This window comes from Curcuma longa, chromosome 6, assembly GCF_044706935.1.
Source record: "Curcuma longa cultivar G26 ecotype Majalengka, Jawa Barat chromosome 6, ITB_CL_G26_1.1, whole genome shotgun sequence".
NCBI lineage: Eukaryota > Viridiplantae > Streptophyta > Magnoliopsida > Zingiberales > Zingiberaceae > Curcuma > Curcuma longa.
Genome location: NC_133866.1, coordinates 5,822,492 through 5,836,224, shown reverse-complemented (window position 1 = coordinate 5,836,224; position 13,733 = coordinate 5,822,492). Strand labels below are relative to the sequence as shown.

Here is a 13,733-nt window from a genome sequence, read left to right as displayed (position 1 = left end):
TATTATGGGTTCGTTTTGAATAATAAGCTAATTAAAAAATCAATATTTTGGACAACAATGTAGATAGTAATGAGTGACTGACGACGCTGAGCTGGCCTTCAGCAGCACAGCCAATGACAATGTAGTCGTCGGTGGGAAAAGGATTAAATAAATAGCAACTGGATGAATATAAAATAATAATTTTAGAAGGTAGTGGAAAGATTTGGAATCTACTTTCTCTGATCTGATACGAATCACAAGAAATTAAGCAGAGCAGAGTATTCTTTTTTTATAAAAAAAAAAGTGAATAATTTAATATGATTTCTTCATAAAATATTTTTAGAAAGTGAATTATTTAATATGATTTTTTTCAGAAAATATTTTAGAAGATCAACATGAATTTTTGAAAAATATACTGAAATAATGTATGAATGAACCATGCCAATTTAAAGTGGTAAAAATTGAAAGAATTTAAAGAAGTCGAATAAATATATGAAAAATATAATTCATTAATGACTTGATTTATCTAGCACAACAAACACCTACATATGTACTTAGCTAGTAAATCGAATTGTTATATTTAGTTATTTTTCTTTAAACTTACAATTATATTATAATAGTCAGAGTAACTAATGAATAAGTAAACTATTATACTTAACCTGAGCATCATGGTATACCATTTTATTCCTTCGTGATAATGCTAGACTAAAATCCATAAGTCCATCAAACTAAAATTATGTAAAGATAATACAAAATTATGAAATAATAAAATACCATGCTTATTCATGTATTTATGCTTCGTTGTTACTTTACTATACGTTAAAAATTTGAATGGAAGTACATAATAAAATAAATTTCATTATAAATGAGACTTTAATTTTACATTGAAAGATTCAAAGTATTATGATTAGTTTATAATGTATTACAAACATTGATGTTATAAATATATTTATGGAAAGAAATTTTCTCTCACGTGTGTCTATGCAGAGGTGCAAATTCAGAGTGCAGATTGTACTAATCCAAAGATGATTCATGTGCGCACGGGCGGAGCCACGTTGTAGGCTACCCGGGCTATAGCCCGGGTAGCTCGATGTGAAAAGCTTTAAATTTATGGAAGGAATTTTTTTTAAAGAAAATGAAAGTGATAGCTTAAATTTATGGAAGGAATTTTTTTTTTAAGAAAATGAAAGAGACAGCCCGGGTTATCTCGTCAGAACAGTCCACAGTCGGAGATCAGCCCGGGTAAATTACCCGGGCTGGCTCCGCCATTGCATGTGCGAGCATGATAAAGCCTTGACTATAAGCAGAGAATAAGAGCAGACGCTCAAACAAAGAAATTCCATCCACATCGTTCCCTTGCTCTTCTCTTTCTTTGTTGTGCATTTTTGCTTAGTAAAATCATCATGATAGTGTTCAGGTACAAACTCGATTCGCCAGGATTGACCAAAATGCTAGGTGGTAATAGTAATTTATCATTGTATCTTGGGAAATTAGATCTGACCACGGTTCAAAATTATTTTCCTAGCAGGTTGACCTTAACTTGATTACGCTTCATGATTCGTCACGATTTAAGATTATTATTATTTAAAAATATTTAAAAATTATAGATTTATAAAATATATATATAAAGAAATGTTTGCACTTCATTATGTATCTTTTATGATTTTAAAAGAGTATTTCAAATTTTAGAAGTATATTTTTTTATATTTCGGATGTCAGAATTTACTTAGGTTTATCATTAGTAAATTAAATATCGTAATCTTCATTCGAATTGAGTATTTTCTTGCCCCTATGAGATCGAGATGATGAACCTCCTTCTTTCATTATAATTGAAGAATTAAAGTAGAAAACAATCAAATTTTCAGAATTGAAAGTAGAGAAGATACGTGAAAATAATAAAATAATTTATAAAATTTAGAGAATAATAGATACTCTCCAATGATCGAAATTACTTTTCTTCCTCTAGCTTTTAAATCACATTATTATAAATCAACTGTTACACAATACAAAGTTAAAAATATTATTTTCTCTCTTATTTTTTTCCAATTATTAAGAATAACATAGCAAAAGCAAATTTTTGATTAGTTATTAAATAAATAATTAACATATAAAGATGTTAATAATTGTAGTCTAGTTGTTAGTTGTTGATTAGGATATTTAACTCTTATTTGGGAGACTAGTTTGGAAATGAAATTCTTTTTAACAATTTAATAAATTTGACATCTATAAAAAAAAATCATCGGTTCGGCAGTTAAATGAGCCGTTGAACCTTAATTAGCCTGGCCCCTCCCGAGTCAGTTATGATTTAGGCCCAGCAACCCAAGTCAACGGAAAATTATCACTCCATTGACTCAGTTATGGCTTGTGTCAGGTCCGACCTATGGGCAGGTCTATGGGAAATATATGTTCATCGTGACTTCTAAACACCGTCAGAGAAAGGACAAATCTATTTTAAAGAAACTATGTCAAATGTAGGTTTCGACATTTCTTTTTGACTGACTTGATGATTCGATAGCTTGACATTTGACCGACTCGATAACTTGATGATACAAAAAAGCTCAACTCCGCCATATAAGATAATCTAATATTTCACAACTTAAAATTATCAACTTAACCCATCTAAACAAATAAATGTGAGTTGTTTTATATAATTTCAATTCAGCACGTCCGCAAGGTGTCTATTATTTCATATCTCTATCAACTATTTTCTTAATTGGTACTCTATTTGTCTTACCTTTTGAATTTTCGTAAATGAGTAATTGTGGTGTCAAATCAAAATAATAGAGTTTGAAATCATGGAGTTAATTTTAATTTCTTTTTTGTTTTTTTTGTTTCAACTGTATTTTTTTATTGTTACTAATTAAGTTTTTTAAAAGTAAATTCCATTTCTATATAATTATTTAGATATTTAATTATTATTATTATTACATGTGTTAAACTTTTAGTAAAGTCATGTGAACATATTTTATGATTAATGCATGTTACATGTATAACATCTAATATATAGATAACACGATACCAATAGAATTATTAATTCGCCATTTAGGTCATAATTAATAACCTTCCATGCTGTTCCTTATGTGTCTATTCTATTATTTGATGGGACTTTAGAAGTTAATGTCCATCCGCTAACTTAATTTCTAATAGGTATATATATGGCTTAATTTATTATTAGTGAATCTAATTTTTATCACCATAAGATATTTATTTCTATATAACATTACCTAATTAATTACCTTAATTCGTCAGTAATAAATTTAATTTGTATAAATATAAAATTCATATTTTGATTCGATTTTTCAAATTTAAATCGCTGTTGGATGGACGATCGAGATACTCGCTGGCTGAGGTCGATATATATTTAATATTTGTACATATATGTGGCAATTCTATTATTTATATGTTATATATATATCACATTTGAAATTAACAGATCATCTGCCAACTACCACCATAACAGTGGGAACATCAATTAATTACTACACCTCAGTCCTCAGGCACCAATTACTCCGATCCAAGAAATTAAACAATGTCTGTCGGCTCCGTGCAATTGTAGCATGCATGGTCGATCGAAAGAAAGGTGGGTGGGAAAGACACAGAGAGTAGTTGGGCCACCGGCCACAGGTAGGTGAAGGTCGGGTTGGTTATTCAACTGGGGAGTGGAGTTGTCATATCACGTTTTTAATTTCTCGATCGAGCAGAGCAGTGACCATATATCGATCGGTTAGTTTTCCAAGTGGAAATGTTCATATCACGTGGCCAAAATAAGTTCCACGGGTCAACACCACTGTATATAACTAAGTGATTGTCAACATTAATGTTGCTAACCAAACTTGTCCTTGCATTGCATGTTATTGATTTCAAATTGAGACTATCCTCTTCCCATCAAGACTATACAGTCCAGAATTTGGACCTAGCTCAGCTTATCAATCGGATTGGCTTGGATATGGTCATCCAATCGGAATTGAAGGGCATCCATGTGTATGCATGTTGGATCGACATTGAATGAAAAATTGCAGAAATCGCCTAAAGTAGGCATCATATATATATTTGGCTCTCGAAAATGATTCAACAGGGCTCAATATATATTAAGGTCGTAGTCATAGTCCTTCTCTTTGATGTATCATTTAAGGTACATTTGTGAACTTTTTAATAAAATATGTCCTGATTAATCTCATTGGTTGGCATGGCAGAATGATGTGTTGTGGTTGCCGAGCAAAGGAAGCTTGCAGATGGATTTCTTCAGTGTTAAAATGAGAATGGAAAGCTTGCGGATGGATTGCTTCAGAGTGTTAACATTAATGAGCCTGGAAAGCTTGCAGATGGATTGCTTCAGAGTGTTAAAATGAGCCTGGCAAGCTTGCAGATGGATTTCTTCAAGACTGTTCAAATGTGCCTGTCTTCACTTGTACGTGGAAGAAACAGAAAGGAAGCTTACGTACGTCTTGGCTAATTTTTCATCTGTAGCGGATCCATTAACAAAATGGCGATCCTTTCGAGTAGTTATATGGGCTGTCAAACGCAAGTATCGATTTTCTCGTCTTGTCAAACGCAGGTATGCATTTTAATTAGGATAATTAATTTGTAAATTTAGCATGAATATTCTAATGAATCTAAAACAAATTTTTAAGTGTTAATGAATATATGTACATACTTTCAATTTTATGATAAATTTAGCACATTGAATCTAAGGTCCATAACAATGCTTCGCTCTTAATCTAGTCATATCTAGTCGTTATATATCTGACAGTGCTTTCACTCTTGAATCTAGTTATTTCCATATATGAAATCTAGTTACTCTAGTGATTATCCATCGATCACTCTTTCTGTTCATTTTTAATTCGATTGTTAATAGGTCTAAACAAACTTATTCAACTATCTACATGCATTCAACCAGGTTGGAGCTTGCATGGTTAGACGGAAATGTAATCTGCATGAGTAAATATGACTTTGCTCCATGCCTTGTGAAAACATTCTTAGATTCAGGTGCCAAAGCTGTTGTCTCATCATCTGACAGGCACTCTATACAATTCAGGACAAGTGATTACAATAGTTTTGAGAATGGGAAATTTGAGGTCGATCAGAGACAAAGAAGAGTCTGAGGAGTAGATTGTGCCTGAACCAGTTAGTCCCATGAGTGACTCGGAAGATAGTGATGCAGAGAAAGGTGGTGAACACTCATTCATCTTGAATGATATCGAAGAGGATCTTTCAGAGTGTACTGTATGCCATTTATATGGATCATTGTTTCACAAAGGATCAAGAGTTGATGTTGCTCTACAGAAAGCTCTTAGATCCTTTCCAAAGTTGAGGTGCTCTTGCCACCTCCCAAATTTACCTTGTAAAAATTAAAACTGAATTGTTAGAATATATAAACAGTTTTGCAAAGATGAGAATGACTGTTTATTTTCGAAACGAAATGTGTTTGCTAAATATCAAAAGTTTGATTCAATCATATTCATATCTGTATGATCTTGGGCGAAATTGTTACATAGCGCAACAGAGTGGATGGATACATGAAATATAAGGAATTAAGCAAAGTCGAAATTGTGCAGTTATTGAGGTTTGGTTTTCTTTTATTTAGATTTGATCCCTAAATCGCATGTGCATGTTTATACCTGAGGTAAACCTTTTGTTGTAATAATATTGTTTAGATTACCATTTAAATTTTTCCATAAAGATTTCCATTTGTTCCAATTGATCTGTCTTTTGTGATGTTAGCAGATCCTGATAATTCAGATCCGCATTAATGGAATACATCCTGATAATCCAGATCTGCGTTCTCTGTATTTGTGCTTCACCTTGTCTCAGATTTCTTGTGATTAGGATGTTCTTTAGGATTTTATACAAGAGTCCATTCGGGTCCTATCTTTGAAGATCCAAAAATTTGGATCGGGTCGGATTGGATGGACCAGCATATCATATTGTCCTGAGTTATGGCCACTCATCGCCACTAATTGTTTCATTCCTTATTTTTCACTTCCATGAACTAAATGCATTGTTAATCAACAACAAAATCATTTACTCAACCAATGACTCGGATAAAACCCAGGGGAAAAAGGTACAAGGCCAGTGTGAAAGAAATTTCAGTTTCAGCAGCTAATTTGTTCCCTAAATCTTTAAGAAGATTACAAGAGCAAGCATAAATAAACCATGTTGAAAAACTACACTTAACAAAGCAGCAAAATATGACACCATCATGTTCATCTGTTCTTCCAGAAAAAAAAAAAAGAAAGATTTTTGTGAAATGAAGAAACTCCTATCAAGTAAGACACCAATCTAAGCTACTGAACAAAATTAGCAATACAGAACACCATTTTGCATCACAGCAAAATCAGATGCATTGTAGCCCCTCAGAGATTGGTGCTCAACCGAAAATAAGGTAGGTGGCATGAAAAAAATCACTTGGATCTGGATTCTGATGTAGAAGCACAAAATTTAATTTGAAGCCAGGCTCAAGTAGGTGGATGATTGTTCTAGTGATGTCATAAGGATTACAGCAATACGAGATTGATTCCGAGAACTAGGATATTGATTCAGAGAGCTTGGAGAAGCCAAGTTTCTTCAATCGGGTGCTCATTGGATTGCTGCACTTTAGGTCTACAACCTCCACGATGTAAGAGTGTGCTTTCTTTTCTGCCTTGCAAGCGTTCAGAGTTTGGTCCATCGGACTACCATCAGATACTAGCATTGGAATCTTGTGTCCAGTTTTTCGTGGTGCATGCCGAAGCTTTTGACCTTCAATGTTTCTTGCACAATTAGTGTGCCCTGTACTGCTACCACCGCCATTGTAGTTGTTGCTGCTTCCTTGTTCATTAATTTGGTTTCTTTTCTGTAATGCTTTCCTCGGATTAGCACCACAGGGTATGGACACAGGCGCTGTTTGTTGTTTTCGCTGTGTGGGAGTGCATGTTTGGTCTGAGTGTTTGATGGATTCTAACTCTCGAGTCATCAAGGAACTGATTGTGCCAGTTGTGCCAACTTTGACAGTGTCTCCTTTGTGATTGAGGGCATTTGTTCTTTGAGCCATGATGTAGAGATTGGGAAGTCGCTATTATTCTTCAAATGTTATTGTAATGAATTTGTAAGGCTTTGTGCCAAATGCTAGTTCCAGTTAGTTGTCGATGATATTTCTGATATGATCCCATAAAAAATTAGTTCACATAGAGCTCATCAATTGATTGAATCAGAAAAGAATATTAAATTCCTAGTTTAACTTTGTTTAAACAAACATAAACAAGAAGCCATGTTTCCATAGAAGCAGAAAGCTAAGAGATTTGAGTTTACCAATTAATACACCAACTGGAACTGATGATTAAAATAATTAGATGATGCACTAATAAGATGAGCTGAACACATTTCCTAAATAAATAATTTTAAACATTACATGTTTGACCTGAAAAAGTATCATCTTGCAAAAAGTTGACTTATGGAACACTGAATAATCGGAATATATAAGGCTTGTTCTTGTTATCACACTCGTTGTAACCAAGTAATTTCCCATGGAAAGACAAAATTAAGTCTTAAAAATAGCACATGCTCATTCTTCTACATGTTTAGGATTTGTGAGGTAGATAAGAAGACTAATAGGAAAATTGACAAAGTCAACACCAAATAATTGGAATTTATAGGCTTTGCTCTAAGTAGATGAGAAACTTATAGGTCGTACCACATCATAAGCACCATAAGAAAAAGCTCTAGGAGACTAAATTCTAGCACACTTACGACCATAACATCAGACCAACAAATAGATTGTGGTAGCATTCAGATCATATAATCCCTAATCCATTCTAATCACACATAAGGCATGAAGGAACACACGCAGATTATGAGTTGAAAACTTCATCATCACAAATAGATTGCGGTAGCATTCAGATTTCAACAAAGGAAAAGGCAGAATACCTCTCATTCATCCAGATCCCCCCAATGCTCTGGATTCACGCCCAGATAACGGACAAATCCAACAATAAGAAGGCAAAACAAGGAAATTAATAATAAAATTAGGGAACGTAAAGATCTTTATAAACAGATCGAAACCAATTTGCTTACCGATGACAGATTGCTACGAACTTCCTCTCTACGCCACCACCAGCCCTAGCTCTCCAGCTATAAAAGCAGCAGAAGAAATCTAAAACAAGTAAAATGACGAAAAGTAAAGATCTTTATAAAGGGATTAAGCGCAATCTACTTACCAGGGACAGATTGCTTACTCTTCCTCTCTACGTCACCACCAGCCCTAGCTCTCGAGCTACCAAAAGCAGACGAAGAAATCCAAAATAAGGAAAATAATAATAAATTTTGGGAAATTAGAGATCGTCATAAAGAGATTGAGCACAATCTGCTTATCAATGGCAGATCGCTTTGGTCTTCATTTCTACGCCACCGCTGGGCGCTAGCCCTAGCTATCCAGCTATAACAGCAGCCAAAGAAATTAAATAAGGAAAGTAACGATAAAACTAGGGAAAGTAGAGATCTTTACAAAGAAATTGAGCACAATCGCTTGGACTTCGTCTCTACGCCACCACCAGGCCTAGTATCCCAGAAATCAAGAACATCGGAAGGAATCCACCAGGGAACGAGAAGATAAAGAGATGATGAAAAAAAAATCTCTTCTTTCTGAGGAGTACCGGCGGAATCAGTGGATTAAAGCTGTGAAAGTTCAGCATCAGCGGATGTTTTATTATGAAAAAAAAAATGCTAGCATGTCTCATTGTCGACTGCCTTCCAGTGTTCTTGAGTAGGTATTTAGTTATATTGTTCTCGTTGTGGAAATTATTTTAATTATAGGTTATATTTATGTTGGAAATTATTTTTTCTGAATTTTTTTGGGTGTTCCTCATTAATAGAAATATATACTTGTTTGAATTTTAATGTATTAATGCCGAACCGAAGGAACGACTGCCTCGCACTTTTTTTATTTACCTTTTATTTTAGTCTTGGTCAATGAGAATGGTTGCTACCTGCTCAATAATAACGTACGGACCCGACCAGATCCAGGCCCAGCTGTTCTTCAACCGGGTCAAGATTGGGCCGGAAACTAGTAGATACGGTCCCCGCAAAACTACATGCTGACCGCATAGTATCTAAACTAGATACGGTCCCCATCCCCTATTAAATCTCAACAACAAAATTTATTGCACAGTTTCCATTTCCCACCTAAATTTTACTCCTTTTCCCGACTACTCCCCTAACATTTTCAGAATATCTCATTGAAAACTCTTTATTATATCTTCATCATGTCTTCCAATCTCATTATCTACAACAGCAACAAACATATGTTTCTTCCATGAAAACAGTAGATTGAAGATCACATGCCCATAGCGAAGCATGTGAGTAAAAAGTGATGTATAGATAACCAATGAAAGGAGGAGAAAGCATACCGAAACTAAGCAGCTACGTGAACTCTTGATGTTACTGTTATAGCATTTGTATGATTTCACCTTCAATGACTATGTAGGGAATCCGCGCAATATTTGCCCAGTCGGCTCCGTTATCCTTTTGGCACCGATCTTTCAATTTTCTACATCCATAGATCTTCAATTCTTCGAGTGAGATCGGCAAGCCATTCTCTGGCAGTGAGTCAATACTGGGGCAATGGGCGATGGTTAACTTCCTGATGGAGAAAACAGTTTCCAGATTAGCCGGAAGCCTTTGCAGATTTGGACAACTCACAAACTGCAGCTCTTGTAGGGAAGTTAATTGCTGAAACCATTCCTCCTGCTCCGGCTCGAAGTGTTTGAGATGCTCGCAGTCCGAGAAAATTATCGACTTCACAGCTTGTGTCCTTCCCACTGTGACCCAGACATGGTTGATAATGCTCTCATCAGTCTCAAGACGAGAAAGAGATCTTAAACCCTCTTCAACATATGGTTCCTCTAAAGGCTGTGAGGATTCATTTAGCTTGGGGCATTTGTATACGAACAAAGATTTCAGGTTACCGAGGGATTGAAATCCTCCGAGTAAAATCAACTCCGGGCAACTGTGCATCAACAAATTTTGGAGGGCCGCGAGGTTGGACAGGCAAACAGAAACTCTGTGAGGGTAATGTTCCAATGATAACCGGACTAGAGAGGTTAAGTTGAGCAGATGCTGAGGCAGTGTGGTGCTAATGTCACCGCAATTCCAAATTGTAAGAACACTCATTGATCTCAAAGGGAGAAGGGGTATTTGTCTTAGCTTGACACAATTTATGATGCTGATTTCAACAAGGCGAGGAAAAACCGACTTTTTATCTGTGCCAGACCACTCCTCCCATTCATTCAACTGGTCAAATCTCAGTTTCTCCAATGAAGGAAAGACTATATCAGCGTCGCCATAGAATTCCCTTCCAATTCGTCGTATCGAAGGCAGCATCTTGAATTCCAAGTTCTTGAGAAATGGAAGTTTCCCAAGAGGAGGGAGAGTGTCCCACCTAGCACAATTATTTAGATAGACAAATTGAAGATTGGTGATCTGATTGTTCTCCAACCAACTTGGGGACTTCATACCCCCATAATGATGAATAAAAAGTGATTTGAGATTGTGATGCGGTTGAAGGCCATCAAATATCTCCTTTTCCTTGTCTCCTTGGCTTCTAATATCAGGCTTTCGGTTCAATGTCAATTCATGAAGGTTCTCCTTGTCATCTAAGTGTGCCCCCATTGCCTCTTCCTTTGATTCAACATTCTGAATATCTTGGATAGTTAGTCGTCTTCGGAGATATCTTAGGTCCTTTAACTCTTCTATTTGACGCCCTCTCTTATTTGAAACATGGAATTCCTCTAACTCCTGCAGCTCGGTCAACTTCCCAATCCCATCTATTAGAGATATTGTCTTAGCATCAGCATATAAATGTCGCAATTTGATTAACCTGTTCATTCCTTGTGGTAGAACACCGAAGGTGCCACGCCTCTTCAAATTCAGCACTTGCAGATGATAAAGTTTTGGAAAACCTTTAGGCAACTGCTTGATCTTAGTCCAAGAAACATCCAAGTATCGCAGATGTGGCAGATCACAGATAGCATCTGGTAGTCTGTTTATCCCACTGCGATCTTGTGATAAATCTATCACTCGGAGACTCTTCATATCTTCCAATAGTCCTTCCAGAAATTTGAAAAACTCTTTAGAACCATCCCCTGGTAAGAGTAGAAATTCACTATCATAATCAGGATAGAATATAAGTGTTCGCACTTTCTGCAACTTTCTCAATTCTTGTAGCGCATTCATTTTAACAACCCTCAGTGTCAAGTGGCAAACACTTGGTGGAATTTTGACATGTTCATCATGGAGCACTAAACATTCATCCATGGAAACATACAATGCTAATTCCCTGATCAGATCGTGCATGACATACCTATTATTCACTGTATGCATAAAGAAGTATCTGCTGGTCAATTCATCAAAAATCTGGCTCCCAATATCCTCCAATGTCATTCTCCCTCGCAGAGTTTTTTCCTGGATAAAACCTTGAGCTATCCACATCTGGACTAACCGATCTTTGTCGAACATGTGGCCCTTTGGGAATATGGAAGTGTAGGCAAAGCATTGTTTATAATTTGAGCTCAGATGTTGATAACTCAGCCCCAGTGATGGAAGTATGTTATCCACAACAAAATCATGTTCCCACCATTCACTTTCTTGGATGGCTTTCCAATATTGCTCTTCTAATCTGCAACGCAACATACTTCCCACTGCCTTGGCTGCTAAAGGTAAGCCATGCATTTTCTTAGCTATCTGTGGACCAAGTAACTGCAACTTCCTTCTTAAATCTGGCTCGATCTCCTTGTCACCTAATGAACAATGCTCAAAGAGTCTCCAATAATCATCTTCCTCGAGAAGTTCTAGTTTGATTGGCTTCATTGTCCCCATGACCTCTGCGACTAATGGACTTTGTGTTGTGATCAGAATGGTGCTTCCTTTGCCCCCGAACGTCAAGGCACTCTGGAGTTTTGTCCAACTGCTTCCTGTCTCATCCCACACATCATCAAGCACAAACAAAAACCTTTTATATTCAGTGGCGTCCCTGAGCTTGCTCAGCTGTGCATCCAAACTAGCGTGGCCGAAAGGGCGGGAATCAGCAGTCACGTTGGTTTCCAGCTCCATGGCGATCCTTTTGACATCAAAATTATCCGAGACATACACCCACTTCCTGAGCTCAAAATGCTGAGCGACCCTTTGGTCACTGTAAACAAGCTGCGCTAGAGCAGTCTTTCCGACGCCTCCAATGCCTAAAATTGGTAGCACATCAAGATTCGCGAGGTGGCGGCTGCTCCCCGCTCTCTTTGTGTCGTCATAATCAGGATCATCTACTGCCCTCAGAAGGATCTCTAAGATCAAGTCCCTCTCTTTGTCTCTCCCAAACACCACCTCCTGCGTGCTGAATGAGCTGGTCTCCCTGTTCTGCTGCCTTGCGTGGTTGTACTCTTCCAGTTCAGCCTTTCTCTGGTTGATCTCTAAAGAAATCTTATCGAGATCCCCAAGAGATTCTTCAACCTCCTCAGTTCATCATCCGAAACAAACAGATTCTTGAGAAATCTGAGAGATGAGGAGGCGAAAGCACTCACCTTGCTCCTGTCCTGCACCTGAGCTTCCAGTTGCCTGTAATCCAACTCGTCCAGTAGGTCATCCGCTTCGAAAGCAGCGTCTTTGAGTTGCCTCATCCAACCGTCCAGTGCAGGGTCCCTGATCGGCCGCCCCTCAGCGGCGTGGATCGCAGCGTGGATCCGGGGAAGTCTGCCCTCCATCTCCTTCAGCTTCTCATCGACGACTGAGAAGACATCACGGTGGGCGTCAGAGAGACGGAAGGAGGCAAAATCGACCAGCTTGTCCAGCACGTAAGTCGCAAACCATTCGCCCACCGACATGCCTACGCCGGTCCCTGAGGCTGATGGCTCTGGATTTCTTGCTCGGGATGGAGAAGGGATGTTCGCAATTTCTAAAATTAAGTCAAATATTATTTTTAATACAATTATTATGGAAAATTTTCACTTACATCTCTAAATTTATATTCTTTTTAAAAAAAACTTCTAAAGTTTTAAAATTACTAAAATGCCCTTTAAAAATTTTAAACTAATGTCATTTCACCTTTAAAAAAATGATAAATCCAAGTCAATTTCATGTACTCAATCCCTGGGATGATTGACCCGGTCCCACAAATCATTTCACCTTCAAGCATCTACATTGGTGTTAATATACATGTGGATGAGTGTTATAAAACTTACACGTACTAACATTCAATTCTTTTTTTTTTGATGAAAGGTAAATGTATATATCATCAAAGAGAAATGCACTGAAATACAAAATGACCAATGACTCTATCTTAAGTCATGTCTGACGAAGTGTCAGATCTGAGTAAGAGTTACTGGTGCATCATAAGTGCTACATGCATACCAACACTATCAATATCCCTCACTCTCTGTCTCATGTGCAGGCCACCCTGCTATGTCATCATCGTCGTACTCCATGTATCCTCTGTCAGCGAGCGTAGATCCACATCGCGTGTCATGATCCACCTCTCCACTCCCTGCTATGTCATCATCATACTCCATGCACCTCTCTCTGCGAGGGTAGGCCCATCGTGTGTCATGATCCGTCCCTCTCGTACGTATCGTGCCACCTCTCATGCTTCTCCATCGGTAGTCACTCAAGTAGGATCATCCGCCTCGCAAGCACCTCCTACAAATCTTGCACACTTTTAGCAAGTGGCCAGCTATCAACGGATTTGGTGTGTCTTTACCGTAGCCGTCACTACGGACTAGATGAGCCAAATCTGGTGG

General features: G+C 37.3%; 1 protein-coding gene and 1 pseudogene across 4 annotated transcripts; both read right to left on the bottom strand.

The window, feature by feature from the left end:
• Positions 1-6,122: 6,122 nt before the first annotated feature.
• LOC141830435 (uncharacterized) lies at positions 6,123-8,612 on the bottom strand. Of its 4 annotated transcripts, none has more exons than XM_074717863.1 (5): positions 8,459-8,612; positions 8,172-8,389; positions 8,029-8,107; positions 7,882-7,910; positions 6,123-7,112 (listed from the first exon to the last, which is right to left on the bottom strand). In XM_074717863.1, exon 5 carries the CDS (start codon positions 7,007-7,009, stop codon positions 6,503-6,505), a length of 507 nt encoding a protein of 168 aa, XP_074573964.1. In that variant the 5' UTR covers positions 7,010-7,112; positions 7,882-7,910; positions 8,029-8,107; positions 8,172-8,389; positions 8,459-8,612; the 3' UTR covers positions 6,123-6,502. The 4 variants fall into 4 exon arrangements, with proteins under 4 accessions (XP_074573964.1, XP_074573966.1, XP_074573963.1 ...); XM_074717865.1 differs by having other exon boundaries at positions 8,190-8,389; XM_074717862.1 differs by having other exon boundaries at positions 8,172-8,227.
• A 670-nt stretch (positions 8,613-9,282) lies between these two features.
• On the bottom strand, positions 9,283-13,505 carry LOC141830503 (putative disease resistance protein RGA1; annotated as a pseudogene).
• Positions 13,506-13,733: the final 228 nt, after the last annotated feature.